Below are 13,857 nucleotides of genomic sequence, written 5' to 3'. Positions count from 1 at the left end.
TCTCTCTTTAAGTGCACTAGGCACCTGGGAGATGGATTGCGGAGAAATGCCACACCCACCATCAGCTCCCAGTAGCCAACTTACCGCATGTCTAGTAATCCAAATCCATGCCCGGGATCAAACCAATAACCTGGGTTTGATCCCGAGCGATTCAAAGGCAAGTGATCTACTGGCTGAGCTACTTCTTGCCATGAGGGTGATTCATCAAGTCTCAAAGGTAGAGTTCTAGACAATATCTCTGAACGCTTCTGGACTCAGATAGCTGATAATGTCAAAGGTTTCAAAGTACACATCTCAGATGTAATCACCAAACCCAAGATAGTAGCTGCTTATAACAACCCCTCTGATCCACGTTTCTGTAATGTGTTTGTTCATGTTCTATTAAGTTTATACTGTATGCGTAACACCAACAAGAAAACTGAAGTATTTTCGGAGGCTCATAATATATTTATTTATGTACAACATAAAGAAAAACAGTATAAGGGGATCAACCTATGGCTACCAAGTTGACACCGGAGCTTAATAGGAGACAGTCTTAGCCGGCTTCGTCTCGTCCAGCTCGGCTTCCAGGTAACGGAAACGACGGTGGCGACGCAGGATCTCGATGGCCTTCTGCTCTACGGTGGAAGGAACGATACCGAGGTCCTCCAGACCAGGCAGTCCCGGGTACTTCATGTCCGTTAGGTGGAACTGGAAACAAAACAAACAGGGTGGATGATGGGCTGGCCACACCTTGTTCATTTCTTGGAGCATTGTTTCTCAAAGTGGGGTTTGACTTTGACCACTTGTTAACATGTACAATTACAAATGTTTTCCTTTGACATGTATGTGTAGGTTATGTAGTGATGCATGTGTATGTGTGCGTCTGTGTGTGTCCAAGCACCCATTGGCGCAAGATAGTGTCCTTGTGAGAGGGGGTGGGGGGAGTACCTGAGACCCCCAGGAGTATTGGTCTTAAGATTTATGATAGAATCAAATGAAAGCTTATGGGTCTGAAACTCAGAAAGTGTACAAATGGAACCATATGGACCCGTAGAGTAATTTTAACACTTTTTCTTTTACCAGAGATAAAAATGTAATCACACTAGTGGTCTTTAACATTAAAAAGGTTGAGAATCACTGAATATACAGGTCTTTTCTACAAAGCCACCAACCAAACCAGCTCATTGCAATGACTAATGAAACTGAGAGGTTATTGAGGCTATGATTTCATTTGGTCCGGCAAAAGCATTTTGGCACACGTTATTTGTTTGCATATGTAGAACATAGTTTAATCACGCCCCAAAGTCTCAAGCTATGCCAAGAGTCCTTGGCCCTCATTCATCAATGTTGTGGACAAACATGTCCGTAAGCCCCAGCACATGTTGTGGACAGCACAGAACGTGGTCACGCACAGCAGCTTGGGGTTGAACAGGGCCTCAAACTTCACTTGCAAGTCTGACTTGGTAAAAACAGAAGCGATATATCCACATTTCTCTGTTCCACAAAAACGGTTTACAATTTGGGTGATCATGATCAATCAAGCGGGGATAGGTCAAACACAAACCATGCATGTTCACAGTGAACTCTTACAGACATTTTCACTTGGAAAAGAAAAAGGATCATTCATAATGGCTTCTAAGTCAGTCAGAAATGTTTCAAACCTATTGAACAAGAAACAAACTGCATACAAACTAGAAAAAGGTGCTCTGCTGAGTGCATATTTCCACCAGACTGGGTTGCCTAGACAGACAGTCTTTCTGTGACATTTTAACTTAACAAATCCAATTAACTTGCTAATCCTGCTTTGTGGAACAGAGCCAGGTGAAAGGAAATGCCATTCATCAAAGGGAGAAGGGACTGCTCCATCAAAAGGACAACATGTTAATAAAAAGGATGACCACCGGTGAGATAGAATTAGTCAAATAATTGTTTATTCTTGCCCTTTCAAGCCACTACTATTAGCCCCAGTCATACTTGGGTCTACATGCGCACAACATAGCTCAGCTACAGTATGTTCCATAAAATATATTTTGATTTACTTCCACCTAGTTAACTAAAACCATGATTTGCTTTTGTCATTGCGCAGCTTGCTCACTTAGACAATTGATGAATGTCAGACATTACACAGTGGACCCTCATTTAGCCAAAGAACGTGGACACGTCATTGAGGAACATGAAATATTTCTATGAATGAAATATATAAAACTATGTAACTTGTTAGTACTATTTTAGATTTTCAAATGAACTATAAGCAAGTGAGTAAAACTGTCAGTTGAAAATGCAGTCCTTTCAGCGCATCCCACTTCTAAAGTATTCCGCCTGCATTTCTTTCACTTTAACCTATTTTTAGCTGGGAGCGGTGGGAAGCTCCCAGCAATAAAGCAGCATCAGTGCCATTATTGAGGCGTTTCAAGTTAAATACAAAGAAAATGTTTGGAAGAGTAAGGTTCAGACAAATTCTAACTTATCATGTCATGCAGAACTTAAAAGGGAAGGTTTTCCACCAGAAATGGTTATTTCAAGGTGTTTCTTCATGTAAATGAGACTGAAAGTGCACAAGCACAGTGGTTAGAGTGTGTGAGCTTTATCAGTGCAGATTACTTACGAGCGACATGCGCATTTGATAAATACAAATGATCTTGTACTTTAGGAACATTTTTAATGTTGCACGCAGGACTGAATTCATAACATTTCCTATGCACTGTTGATGAATGAGGAGCCTGGAGCTTTGTTTAGTATTTGTATTGTTTACTTACCCGGTCTACTTTGTCTGGGGTGGTCCACGGCTCAAATGGATTCATCGCAAATACACTTGCAAGTAGGCTGTAATAAGATGAATGGTAGCTGTCAGACATGACACTTATGCAATGTGATCATGTCATATAATTAGGCTGGGCGATATGGACAAAAACACACTTTTTACCAAATAACCTTGATATTGTAGGGGTTGACTATTGGTGCTTTCATAACATATTTAGCCACATATGTATACAACTCACAGACATGCCCAAAATAGGCATGCCAGGTTGAAAGTGGTTAAGTCTGTCAAGTTTTCAAAATGTCTCAAAAATAGCAAAGTTAGCAGATATAGAAGCTCATAATACGTTGGTTCACAACATGCTGTGAGCTTGTAGATAAGCTATTTTCAATACTTTTGGATTCGAGTATAAATATGATATAAAATTAGGATGTTAATTTATGAAAAAAAAAAAGATGACTTATGGAAAAGATACATGGTTTCTGCCTGCCAGTGATGATATTCTCTATTATGATTGTACCATTTTGCATATAATAATGCTACAGCTATCTCAAGTGTTTAAGTGGCCGTCTCCATACGGTGTGCGTCCTTACATGACCAGTTCTTTGGAAAGGTTAACAAACCAGAAATGAACGCTGAGGATTTCATGCTGTGTGGATATGGATAAATAAACTATTAACTATGGATTGCACTTACTGATATAATGGGCGCGGCAGTGGGTAGGCCACAAAAGGTCTGTGTGCAATGGCATACACATACTCCACCAGGTCATGCAGCAGATACCTGTTCGGACTAAACCACAAAAAGATAAACATGTCAAACCACAGTACCACACCCCTGTAGATGTATCACAGTCCACTGTGGATTAACTGCTTTTGTTTACACAGAGTACTGTGGACACATTGTCTATGTACCCTTTTGACTACATTTATAATTAATTCATAATAATGAATACATTAATGCCACTTAAACCCTGTGCTTATTTGAGTGAATACCCCAGGGCTCTATACTAGGCCCACTACTATTTCCCTCTACACCAAATCTTTTTGAAAAATGTGATATTTAGATACTAGTCCATATCTAAACAACAATATCAGTTTATTTTTGTTCATATAATTACAAATGACTTAAACGGAGTCATCTGGTAGCAGAATGGAACTGCATAGTGCTGACATCACCAGTCGAGGAAGCTGCTGCTGCTGTATACTGCATTGCCAGGACTTGTTACAATGTTGGCCTATAAATGAACATTGTAAATATCTAGTGTTTAAAATAAGATATATTTGCAATGCTCTGGAAGACTCTCTGCAGTAAAAGGTTAAATTAAATGTATATTGATGACATAAGTATCCTTGTATTTGTTTATAGGGAGTTTACTGGGTTGGACTTCTTCCACCCCTGACATCACAAAAAAGCTCAACTGACTGCTGAGAGTGGGGTAGATTTAGCTGTTCAAACACCTTTTTCCATTTATAAAACATTTTTACAGTTTATGAGAATGCCAAATTATAACATAAGTACAGTTTTTGTTCCACACTTTTGGAATAGTCAGCATTTAAAATAAAGGACTTTCACAGACTCATTAGGGTTTTGGTCAGTAATTTTGGACCTGTGAAGAGCTCTACTCTATGGTACTGTTTGCATAGGTAAAAGTGATGTGCTGCTGTACACATTAACACACAAGTCTTGTACCTTCACATTCTAGCATTTACAAGTTCCAAAACCTGTCAGAGATAATTGCGTTGATATTTAAATTAGGAAAGGGACTGTTCCCTTTCCTCTTTATTTCGTCATGGCAATTAAAATGAATTAATTAACAACTGAGACTGTAAATGATATGAGGTTTCAAACAAACTTTACCCAGCGAGGGCATAAGTCTTCCCGTTGGCATCTGGGTCTTTGATGGCATTGATGATGGCCTTGGCTACATCCACCACCTGAGGGGTTGAGGAGACACATTAGTGGCCAGATTAGTGAGCCATCTGATCCTAAAGCAGGACGGAACTGCAAAAAGACACCAAATGTGCTCAGCAAAACCATTCCATGGATAGATGTTAGGAGTATACTGTAGATTTAACCGTTTAAAGGGGATGTAAGTGAGTGCAAGTGATTTTACTATATTTTGTTGTCGTTATTTAAAATGTTAAATACTAATCATTGCTATAAAGTGTTCAGTAACAGGGGTCTACCCGTCTATCTAGCTCTTCAGTTAACAGAAAATACATTTTAAGGTTGGGATATCAATTTGGTCCAATCAGGAGAGAGAATTCACACAGGAGTCAGGACACCGGAAAGAAAAGTGAAATTGGAAGTGATGGGGAAAAAAAGAAAAGAGCAGACAAAATTGAAACTCAAACAGTAAACAAGTTAAGCTGTTAAATGATCTTTGTGGGGTTCTCTCAACTCACTGGATAAAATTGAATATGTATTTTCTGTTTACGAAAGGGAGAGCGAAATCTGAACTGTTGTTATCCTGTGTTTTTCTTCTACCTCTCCTGCTCTACCCTACATCTATCCTCTCTTCTCACAAAAGAATACAAAATGGAGCGCTTTATCTTTTCAACACAATACTTCAAGTCATTCTTGAAGGAGTATCGCTATCAGTAATCCAACTCCAGGGTGATGGCTGGGTTTAGAAATGGAACTCACATGAACAGGCTGCTTCACAGTCTTCTTCCCCATAGAGATGAGAGGCACAGCTCTGCCAAACCAGCGCATGTCTGCAACGGAGAAGACAACTTACACTCAGGACCAACCAGACCAAACGCCCTTCTTACAGCATGCAGCTGAGACCCCCACCCAATAATAACTACATTGAATAGCAGGTTCTTTTTCCCCATTTCCTGAAAAGTAACAGTTTTAAATTTAGACATACAAGGTTTCTACCTGACAGTACTGGGGAGTGTTGACTCAGGAAGTTTTGTTGCCAGTGCCTCAAGCACAAGCGGGGAAAGATGCAACCACAGCTCCCCCTGCAGTCCTGGCCGAGAACTGTCAGCTGGGCATGAATACTCAGCGTATTCATGCCCAGCTGACAGTTCTCGGTTATATGAAATGTATTGAATGAACGTCCCAAAATACCTGCACTTGATATTCCATAGTTATTATAGTGTAAACCCCAATCAAAATGTAAACATTCTAGTCACATTGCTTTAGGAAATGCATATAACATTTATAGCCACTCTTGTCACTCACACACACACACACACACACACACACACACACACACACACACACACACACACACACACACACACACACACACACACACAGCTGACTTACTAGCAAAATGATTGAAAAATCTGTCCTCCCTCCCAAACATCTCAGACGGCTTCATTATGATGGCATCAGGAAACTCATCTCGAACAGCGGTCTCCCCCACAGCCTACAGTTAACGAACACACACACAGAATTTATGGGGGTGCTCCAAACAGTTCTTGATCAGGATCACCTATTCCTTTCCTCAGGATGGGCCAATACCGATAAGATAAAAAGATAAGAGAATGTTTACTCTTTGCTACTGCAGTATTTGTACTGGACTGTCTCTCCTTAGAAAGAGCTTACCCATATTGTTGTGCCCATATCAGGACACCATCTTGCATATAAGGTACTTGTGGTTTGAGTAAGATTATTAAACAATCATTATATTCTTGAATAGGCCCACAATATATTATTCAGTATACATCAGCTACAAGCTTCAATATATTTAGTATATCAGTCACATGCTAGTGATACATTTTGAATTTGGTAACCTCCATTAACTAAACCCGGCCTTTATGCTTAGTTGACCAGGGTTCTATACTACGGCTCTATACTAGGCCCCCTACTGTTTTCACTCTAAATATCTTACTTATCTCACTTAAAATAGCTGATTTGCTATTTTCTGCAAATGTTTGCCACAGAATAAGGACACTACGGTTCAAGTGGTTAAACAACAAATCCCACTGTACATGGGCTGATTTTATTTTATTTATCTAACCCAGTTACCGTATTTAGAGTGAAAAATCATGCGATTTATATCGGTGGAAGATAAAATGAAGCACCCCACCAAGTAAACTGTACAGACGCAACCTTTAATTCAACTCTCCGATGCTGGCCAGAATGAATGCACAATAGAAGAAAAAAAAACTCCAGCATGTGTTACCTTGTTCCTGAGGTATTTAGAAGGGCTGCGTATGTCCGCGTTCAGGTGGGACATGTGGACGAGCTTGGTGATGCCAGCCTCCCTAGTGGCCTTGGCTATCTGCTGAGGAATGTTCACAAACACGTCCTCAAACCGGTAGTTACTGTAAGCAACGTAGAAGGGAAAAAAGAATGCACTGAATTGATAAACGGGATGTAATCATTTCCTTCTGGTCCATTATAACATCATGATACCTGATAAAGGTCCTTGACCAAAACATTGCAAACTAAAAGAAGTGTTCCTCGGAGCACAGGTCTCCACCAGGTCAGGTAGGTTATTGTGGGGCAGCAATGTTCGGAATTAGCCAATCAGGATGGAATATGAAAAATCGGACGGAACCATCTTGATCACTTGACTATAGTGACAATGGGTACCGATTTGCATGAAGTTTGAATTTGTAGGAGTAATATAAAAGAAAGAAAAGTGTTGCAAAATCGGCCTCCTAGTGGCGCTATAATAGGGCAATGTTAAAAGGGTGGCATTTGTTCTTCAATGTAGTTGTGTGCAAAGTGTCACCGCAATCGGACGCTGCATTCATGATTTGTGGCATTTTGTTCAAAACGGGCCACTCCTGCAAACTTTAAATGTCAACCTTAGCCAATCAGGATGAAATATGGAAAATTGGACAGATCCGTGTTGATCACATGACTATAGAGATACTGTGTACTGATTTGCGTGATGTTTGGAAAACATATGTAGGAGTACTGTAAAAGAAATGTGTTTTGCAAAAAGCGGCCTCCTGTTGGCGATATAAAAGGCTCATTTGAAAAATTTTGCCCAGAGGTTCTGCTCTGGCATCCAGGGAGTGTGTGTGCACAGTTTCGCTGCGATCAAGCCAACGGTGCCAGAGATTAGCTGTGCACAAAATTACAGAATGACGGACGGACACACGGACACACACACGGACGGACGGACAGGGGTAAAACATACTCTCTCGCCATGCCTTTCGGCCTGGCGGAGACAATGACCAAACGTTTTTTCTTGGTTAAGTAAGTGAAGACAGTAGTGTTTTTATTATTCGATCTGTATGCATTATAGAGATCATGGATTATACATCAAGATGTGTGAGATGGAGCACAGCTGTAAAACTGTACACCTGGATATGGTAAATGGCTTGTTCTGCACAGAGTAGTTTGTATGTCTGTCTGTTAGTCTGTTAAATAGTGGATCAACAAGATCTTGTAGAAGAGCTTGTAGAATCGCTATTTTTGAATATTACGTGGATTGGACCCAAAATGTTGACATCAGTCTGGCTCTAGTTACAATTTATCAGCATTGGAATTATAGTGGAAAAGAACGTGTGTGTGTGTGTGTGTGTGTGTACCCTTCCAGTGTACCCTGATGAAGACAGCTTGACAAAATCGTGATCATTTAAAGAATCTAAATGGAGCTACATTGAGTGTGTGTGTGGTATTCTTCTCTATTGAATGTTCCAGACAGTACCTTGTCTCCCACTCTCTGCCCACCAGGTTGATGACAACATTTGAATGCTCCAAAGCCCGCTTCATGGAGTCTTTGTCCCTGGCGTCCCACTCCTGGAGAGGGGGAGAGACAAACAGACAGACAGAGAGAGTGTTACAGATGTGTAAATGCATGAAGTAGGGCTGGGCAATATGCTGTATATATTATATCTGTATCGTGATATGAGACGAGATATTGTCTGGTTTTAATTTGGATATCTTTTCCAAATCACTTAACTATTTTCTACTTCAATTTCTTTTTTCTAAAATAGTGAAAATAGCCTGTCTACAAGCTCACAACGTTGTGAAATTGTAGATCTGCCATTTATAAACACACACATACACATGTATATATCGTCTCTGTCGGGTGGAAACCTCATATGTCCAAATGTTTTACTTTTCAGGGCTAAAATTTAAAAAAAAATGCAAATATAGCAGATTTACAAGCTCAAAACACATTGCTTCGCGCTACGTTCCGAGCTAGTGGATCTGCTACTTTTGATGTTTTCGTGTGACGCTGTAGTATGATCAAGTATTTGATTTTGTACATGGCGCCCAGGCCTAGCATTCAGGTCAAAGACTCCACACAGGTAGCTGTCTGTTGACAACAGATCTTACCATGAAGATGATCTGTCCCAGGTCCCCCATGGGCCTCATGTACATGAGGTCGTACTGGTCGCACCGATGAGGGACTATAATCTGAGAGCCCATGCGGCCTGCAAAACACAAAGCACATCTGTTTCGAAAACACTTCTTTTTCAAATTAGAATACAAATAGTAGCGTCTCTCTATCAAGTTTATGAGAGGGTGTGTGTGTGTGTGTGTGTGTGTGTGTGTGTGTGTGTGTGTGTGTGTGTGTGTGTGTGTGTGTGTGTGTGTGTGTGTGTGTGTGTGTGTGTGTGTGTGAGACTGTGCAACAGCCCTTATTTGCACTTGAAATGCAATATGGAATAAAAAGCCTAAATACAGTTACCACCGGATTATTGTGAAGTGCATGTTCATGGTCTTGTACAGTTTGTCTGCATAACTGCTTTCGTGATCGTTTTAAATTAAAGCATTCGTTATAGACAGCGTTTCAGAACTCACCCAGTCTGTTGAGCACATATCGACCCAGGAAACCAGTGGCTCCAAACACCGTGGCAGCCACTCCACTGGAGGAGGAGCGGCCTCCTTTCCCTCTGGGGACGACCCCATGGTGGAGCTTCCTCTGCTGCTGGACTGTTGCTGGGATGGCTGACAGAACCACAGGGGAGCAGGAGCCTGCAGGGAACAGAACCAATGCTGTGTGAGCAGTAAGGCCTGTCACAATTATTACATAAGCGCCTAATCGCAATTATTAGAGAGATAAATAATCGCAATTATAATCGTCATAATTGTTTCCATGTTGAAATGTTCATACATTTTCAAACATTTTCAACAGTTGTGGAAATAGCAGAGCTACAAGCTTGCGACACGTTGGGAGTTTGAAGATCGACTCTTTCCACAATTTTTTATACAAACTTTGTATTTGACTGTACACAAATTAAATATGGCCTATTTTGGCCATAGCACTTTATTTGTTTTGATTATTGGTACCAGTCATTGTCGGCCATTTATTGTATATGCTATTTAATTCATTTGGCATATGTACCCTTTGAAATTTGTGTTTAAAATCCTAAAAAGGCAAACAGAAATGTATTGTTATGCTCCCATGTTCAATGTCAATAACACAATTAAATTCTTAATCACTATTATTTGAATAAAATGAATCGTCAAGTAAAAATATTATGTTGTGTTAGTGAGCAGACTGCAGCAGGGACGCATTTCAGCGAGGCTGAACCAAGTTAAACCATGTGTTTATTTAACTCTGAGTGTGTCGTCTCAGAGTTAGGGATTGCACTGAGGTTGTGAAAAATTAATTATTAGAAAATCGGCAAGTATTTCACATAAAAAATGTTCATGTACTGTAGTTGATGCCTCATTCGTAAAGGCGAGATGAGTTCTGAATAAAAATATGCTGCGTGAATGTAAAAAAAAAGGCCCCAAGATTCTAATCTACCCATAGCCGCAAGCAACTTAGAATAGATGCAATCTGCATCTAAGTTGTATTAAATGATAAACTCAACCAATATTGCACCTGTACGGACAGCTTAGGTTATCTGATTTGCTTCTGTCAAGAAGACTTTGTATTTATTTTTTTGATCCTTCGTTGTCATGTTATGAGCAATTTTCTGTCAATAATCTCCGTTCAGCTATGATTTTACTATGTGTTTAAGTTTGGAAGCGCTCCTTTTCAATCACTCAATCCCTCAACTCAAGGATGAAGCAGGTGGTACACATGACATTGTGTGATTTACAATGAGCGCTTCGCAACTCAAAACAAACTCAAAATCACAGAGTTCTTTGACAGAATGTTTCTCATAACATGACAATGGTGGATTTTGGTGAAACAAAGTTTTAACAGAGACAAAGAGGATGACCCAAGCTATCCGTACAGGTACAATATTGGAGTTTATCATCGATTAATACCATCAGACAATGGTGGAAAGTAACTGTACTCAAGTACAGTACTCGAGTACAATTTTGAGGTACTTTTACTTTACTGGAGTATTTCCAATTTTCAATACTTTTACTTCTGCTCCATTACATCTCATGCAAATATTGTACTTTTACTCCACTACAATTATTTGAAAATGTTAGTTACTTTGTAGATTTTGATTATTATAACAAAACATAAATTAACCACTTCAGCCCTATACATTTCGGCCATTTGAAAATAGCGATTTACAAGCTCACACTGCATCGCATCTGCTATTTTCAAAAGATTTGTATACATTTTAATCATTTGAAAAGTTGTGAAATGGTACATTCTGCGTAATGAGTACTTTCTACTTTTGGTACTTTAAGTACAGTTTTATACCAATACTTGTGTACTTTTACTAAAGTGAATTTTGAATTTCGGACTTTTACCTGTAACAAGAGTATTTCTAAATATTGCAGTATTGATACATTTACTGAAGCAAAACATTTTAGTACTTTTTCCACCACTGCAATCATGAAGGACTTTCCTGTTTCATGAATGAGCTGTCAATGTGGCAACTAATAAGTTGCCATAGCTGTAGAACATTGGTTCTCGAAGTTGGGTCCGAGGACCCCCAGGGGTACTTGAGAGGGTTCCAGGGGGTCCCCAGCTAAATGATGGACAGGGACCAAATTGACCCTTATGGGTCTGTAACTCAGAGTGTACAAATGGAACCAAATGGACCCGTTTGATTTTACAATATGAATTGGGGTCCCAGAGACATACATGCCATTAAATGGGGGTCCGTAGCCTAATGCATGTCAAACTGGGGGTCCATGATGAAATTAAAATGGTTGAAATCACTACTAGAGCCGTAAAAATCTTCTATTATGGGGGTCCCTGGCTTATCTTTTCAAATGGGGGTCCGCGGGCTAATAAGTGTCTATTTGGGGGTCCTTGGCACGAAAAAGTTTGAGAACCACTGCTGTAGAATACAACTCTCGTAGACGTACTTATGATTCTGACGTTTTAGATTGAGAACGTCAGAATCATAAATACGTCTACGAGAGCTGTATTCTACAGCTAAAGTTGCCACACTGACATACAGATTGATTGCGGCTATATCAACACACGAATGTGTTGATTCATAACAACACTGAAATGGCTAGCATGCTGCTAACGTAATTTACTTCACAACACACACACTATAGGTACTGTTCAACACCCGAAACGCTCAATAACGTCACGTGGCGTCCGCAGACCATTAGTCAAAACTAAATATTAAAAATAATATTCAACAGGTAGGTTTGTTTACCAAAGGTTGACTAAACAGATGCTAGTGGAGCTAACGTTGCTAGCAGCTGCCTGCAGTTAGCTAAGCCTGTTAGCAAGGTCACCCAAGGCATCAATGTCGCCGACAGCTCCACACGTTGTGTGACTGCGTGCACAAGTAACCCATTAAAAACACTTTGCTTAAACGTGTGGATGAACTGAATACTTGTATTGATTTAGTTGAGACTTACTTGTGATCCTAGGAAGGACACTGGCAGGACGGCCAACTAGCACAGCGGCCGCCATCTTTACGACTACACTACGGTAAGTGGGGTGGTCCAAATTGTACGCCCGCCTGCGTGTCTGTCGCTGAACTAGCCTTGATTCACAATGATCTTCAAAATAGTGTTTGTACTTTCTCTCTTTTTGACCCGTACATCTAAATGTTCAGATTTAAAATGTGCTTTCCTCGTGGCCACGGATGTTATAATTATGTACGGGCCCTCAGAAGTACCTGTAGTTTCCGTATTGTTCAATAAAAACATATTTTAATTCGATATTTGGTGGCCATTTCCATGTATCAGAGTGCAATACACCTCCCAACCGACAGGGTCACGTAGTTGAAAGGGTTCATAATCATAATGGAGAGAAATGGCCACCAATCGGATTAAAATACTTTCTATTGCACTACACGATACGGAAGATACGGGTACGTCTGAGGGCCCGTATATAATTGTAACATCCGTGACCAAGGGGTAAGCACTTTATATTAGAAATCTGAACGTTTATGTAGATGTACAGACTAAAAATGGAGAAAGTGCAAACACTATTTTGAAGATCATCCATGACTGTCATATAATATATGACAGTTATGTATCAGGGCTATCGCTGGACGTGCTCTGTCTGTCTCTGTCTGGTGGCACTGTTGTGTTAACCAACCAGCTGAACTGTTCTCTTATGATGCTCATCAGATACTCATCTTTCATTTTGAGCTTGTTGTTCTGCTATTTTCCCATTAGTCGTACAACAAAATATAGGGCTTAAGTGTTTGCCATTTACAAAGTATTTTACACTGCACCATCTTCCACTTTCATCTCTTGTTTGGTGTGTGTGTGAGGCCTTTGCATGATTCAGGTCTGTGTTCATGCAGAGAGGAGGTGAAGTCCAATCAGTTGTGGTCCTGATGCTGACTATGACTGGATGCAGAGGTAGTAGGCACTGGGAGTTTGGCTGTGGTTCTCCTTTAGCCCTGCAGGGGGCGATCTATGGTGATGCAGAGACTCCATTCTGCACCTGCGCCAAAGTGTTTCAGTGTTTCAGTCGAGGCAAGTTGGCAACAAGTTCCTTAGTTGCCATGGATGGACTGTGACAGTTTATGACCCACAGAAATATTGATCCAATAGCTCTGCCACACCCACTTAAAATATTTTGGAACCAGAGAGCTTTGACAATTGGTTGAAAAAGAAGAACGTGATGGGCTTCTGTCTCACGGTGACTGGACACTAGCACAGGAAGCTGATCAACATCCTGTCACATTTCACTCATTTTATTTCAGAAAGGACTGAAAGATCAGAGCGTATATGAGTTAGAGAGAGATCATATTGACAGATAAACTGAAACTTAAAGACTACTATCATTAAAAAGCCAAGAAGTCAAGAGTCGTGAGACATATTCCATTCGAAACATTTTTTTTATTTGATTT

At 40.2% G+C, this 13,857-nt stretch overlaps 1 protein-coding gene across 1 annotated transcript; it reads right to left on the bottom strand.

Annotated features, from left to right (window-relative positions):
* Nucleotides 1–426: 426 nt before the first annotated feature.
* Nucleotides 427–12,473, bottom strand: ndufa9a (NADH:ubiquinone oxidoreductase subunit A9a). The gene is made up of 11 exons (XM_084059251.1): nt 12,407–12,473; nt 9,470–9,643; nt 9,002–9,099; nt 8,367–8,458; nt 6,885–7,026; nt 6,023–6,125; nt 5,390–5,460; nt 4,601–4,677; nt 3,437–3,532; nt 2,739–2,805; nt 427–690 (listed from the first exon to the last, which is right to left on the bottom strand). Exons 1-11 carry the CDS (start codon nt 12,459–12,461, stop codon nt 520–522), a joined length of 1,146 nt encoding a protein of 381 aa, XP_083915377.1. The 5' UTR covers nt 12,462–12,473; the 3' UTR covers nt 427–519.
* Between the last annotated feature and the right edge of the window lie 1,384 nt (nt 12,474–13,857).

The sequence above is a fragment of the Gymnoscopelus microlampas genome (genome assembly GCF_963454915.1).
Source record: "Gymnoscopelus microlampas genome assembly, chromosome: 6".
Taxonomy (NCBI): domain Eukaryota; kingdom Metazoa; phylum Chordata; class Actinopteri; order Myctophiformes; family Myctophidae; genus Gymnoscopelus; species Gymnoscopelus microlampas.
Note: the sequence above shows the minus strand (reverse complement) of the source record. Positions and strands in the feature narration are given on the sequence as shown.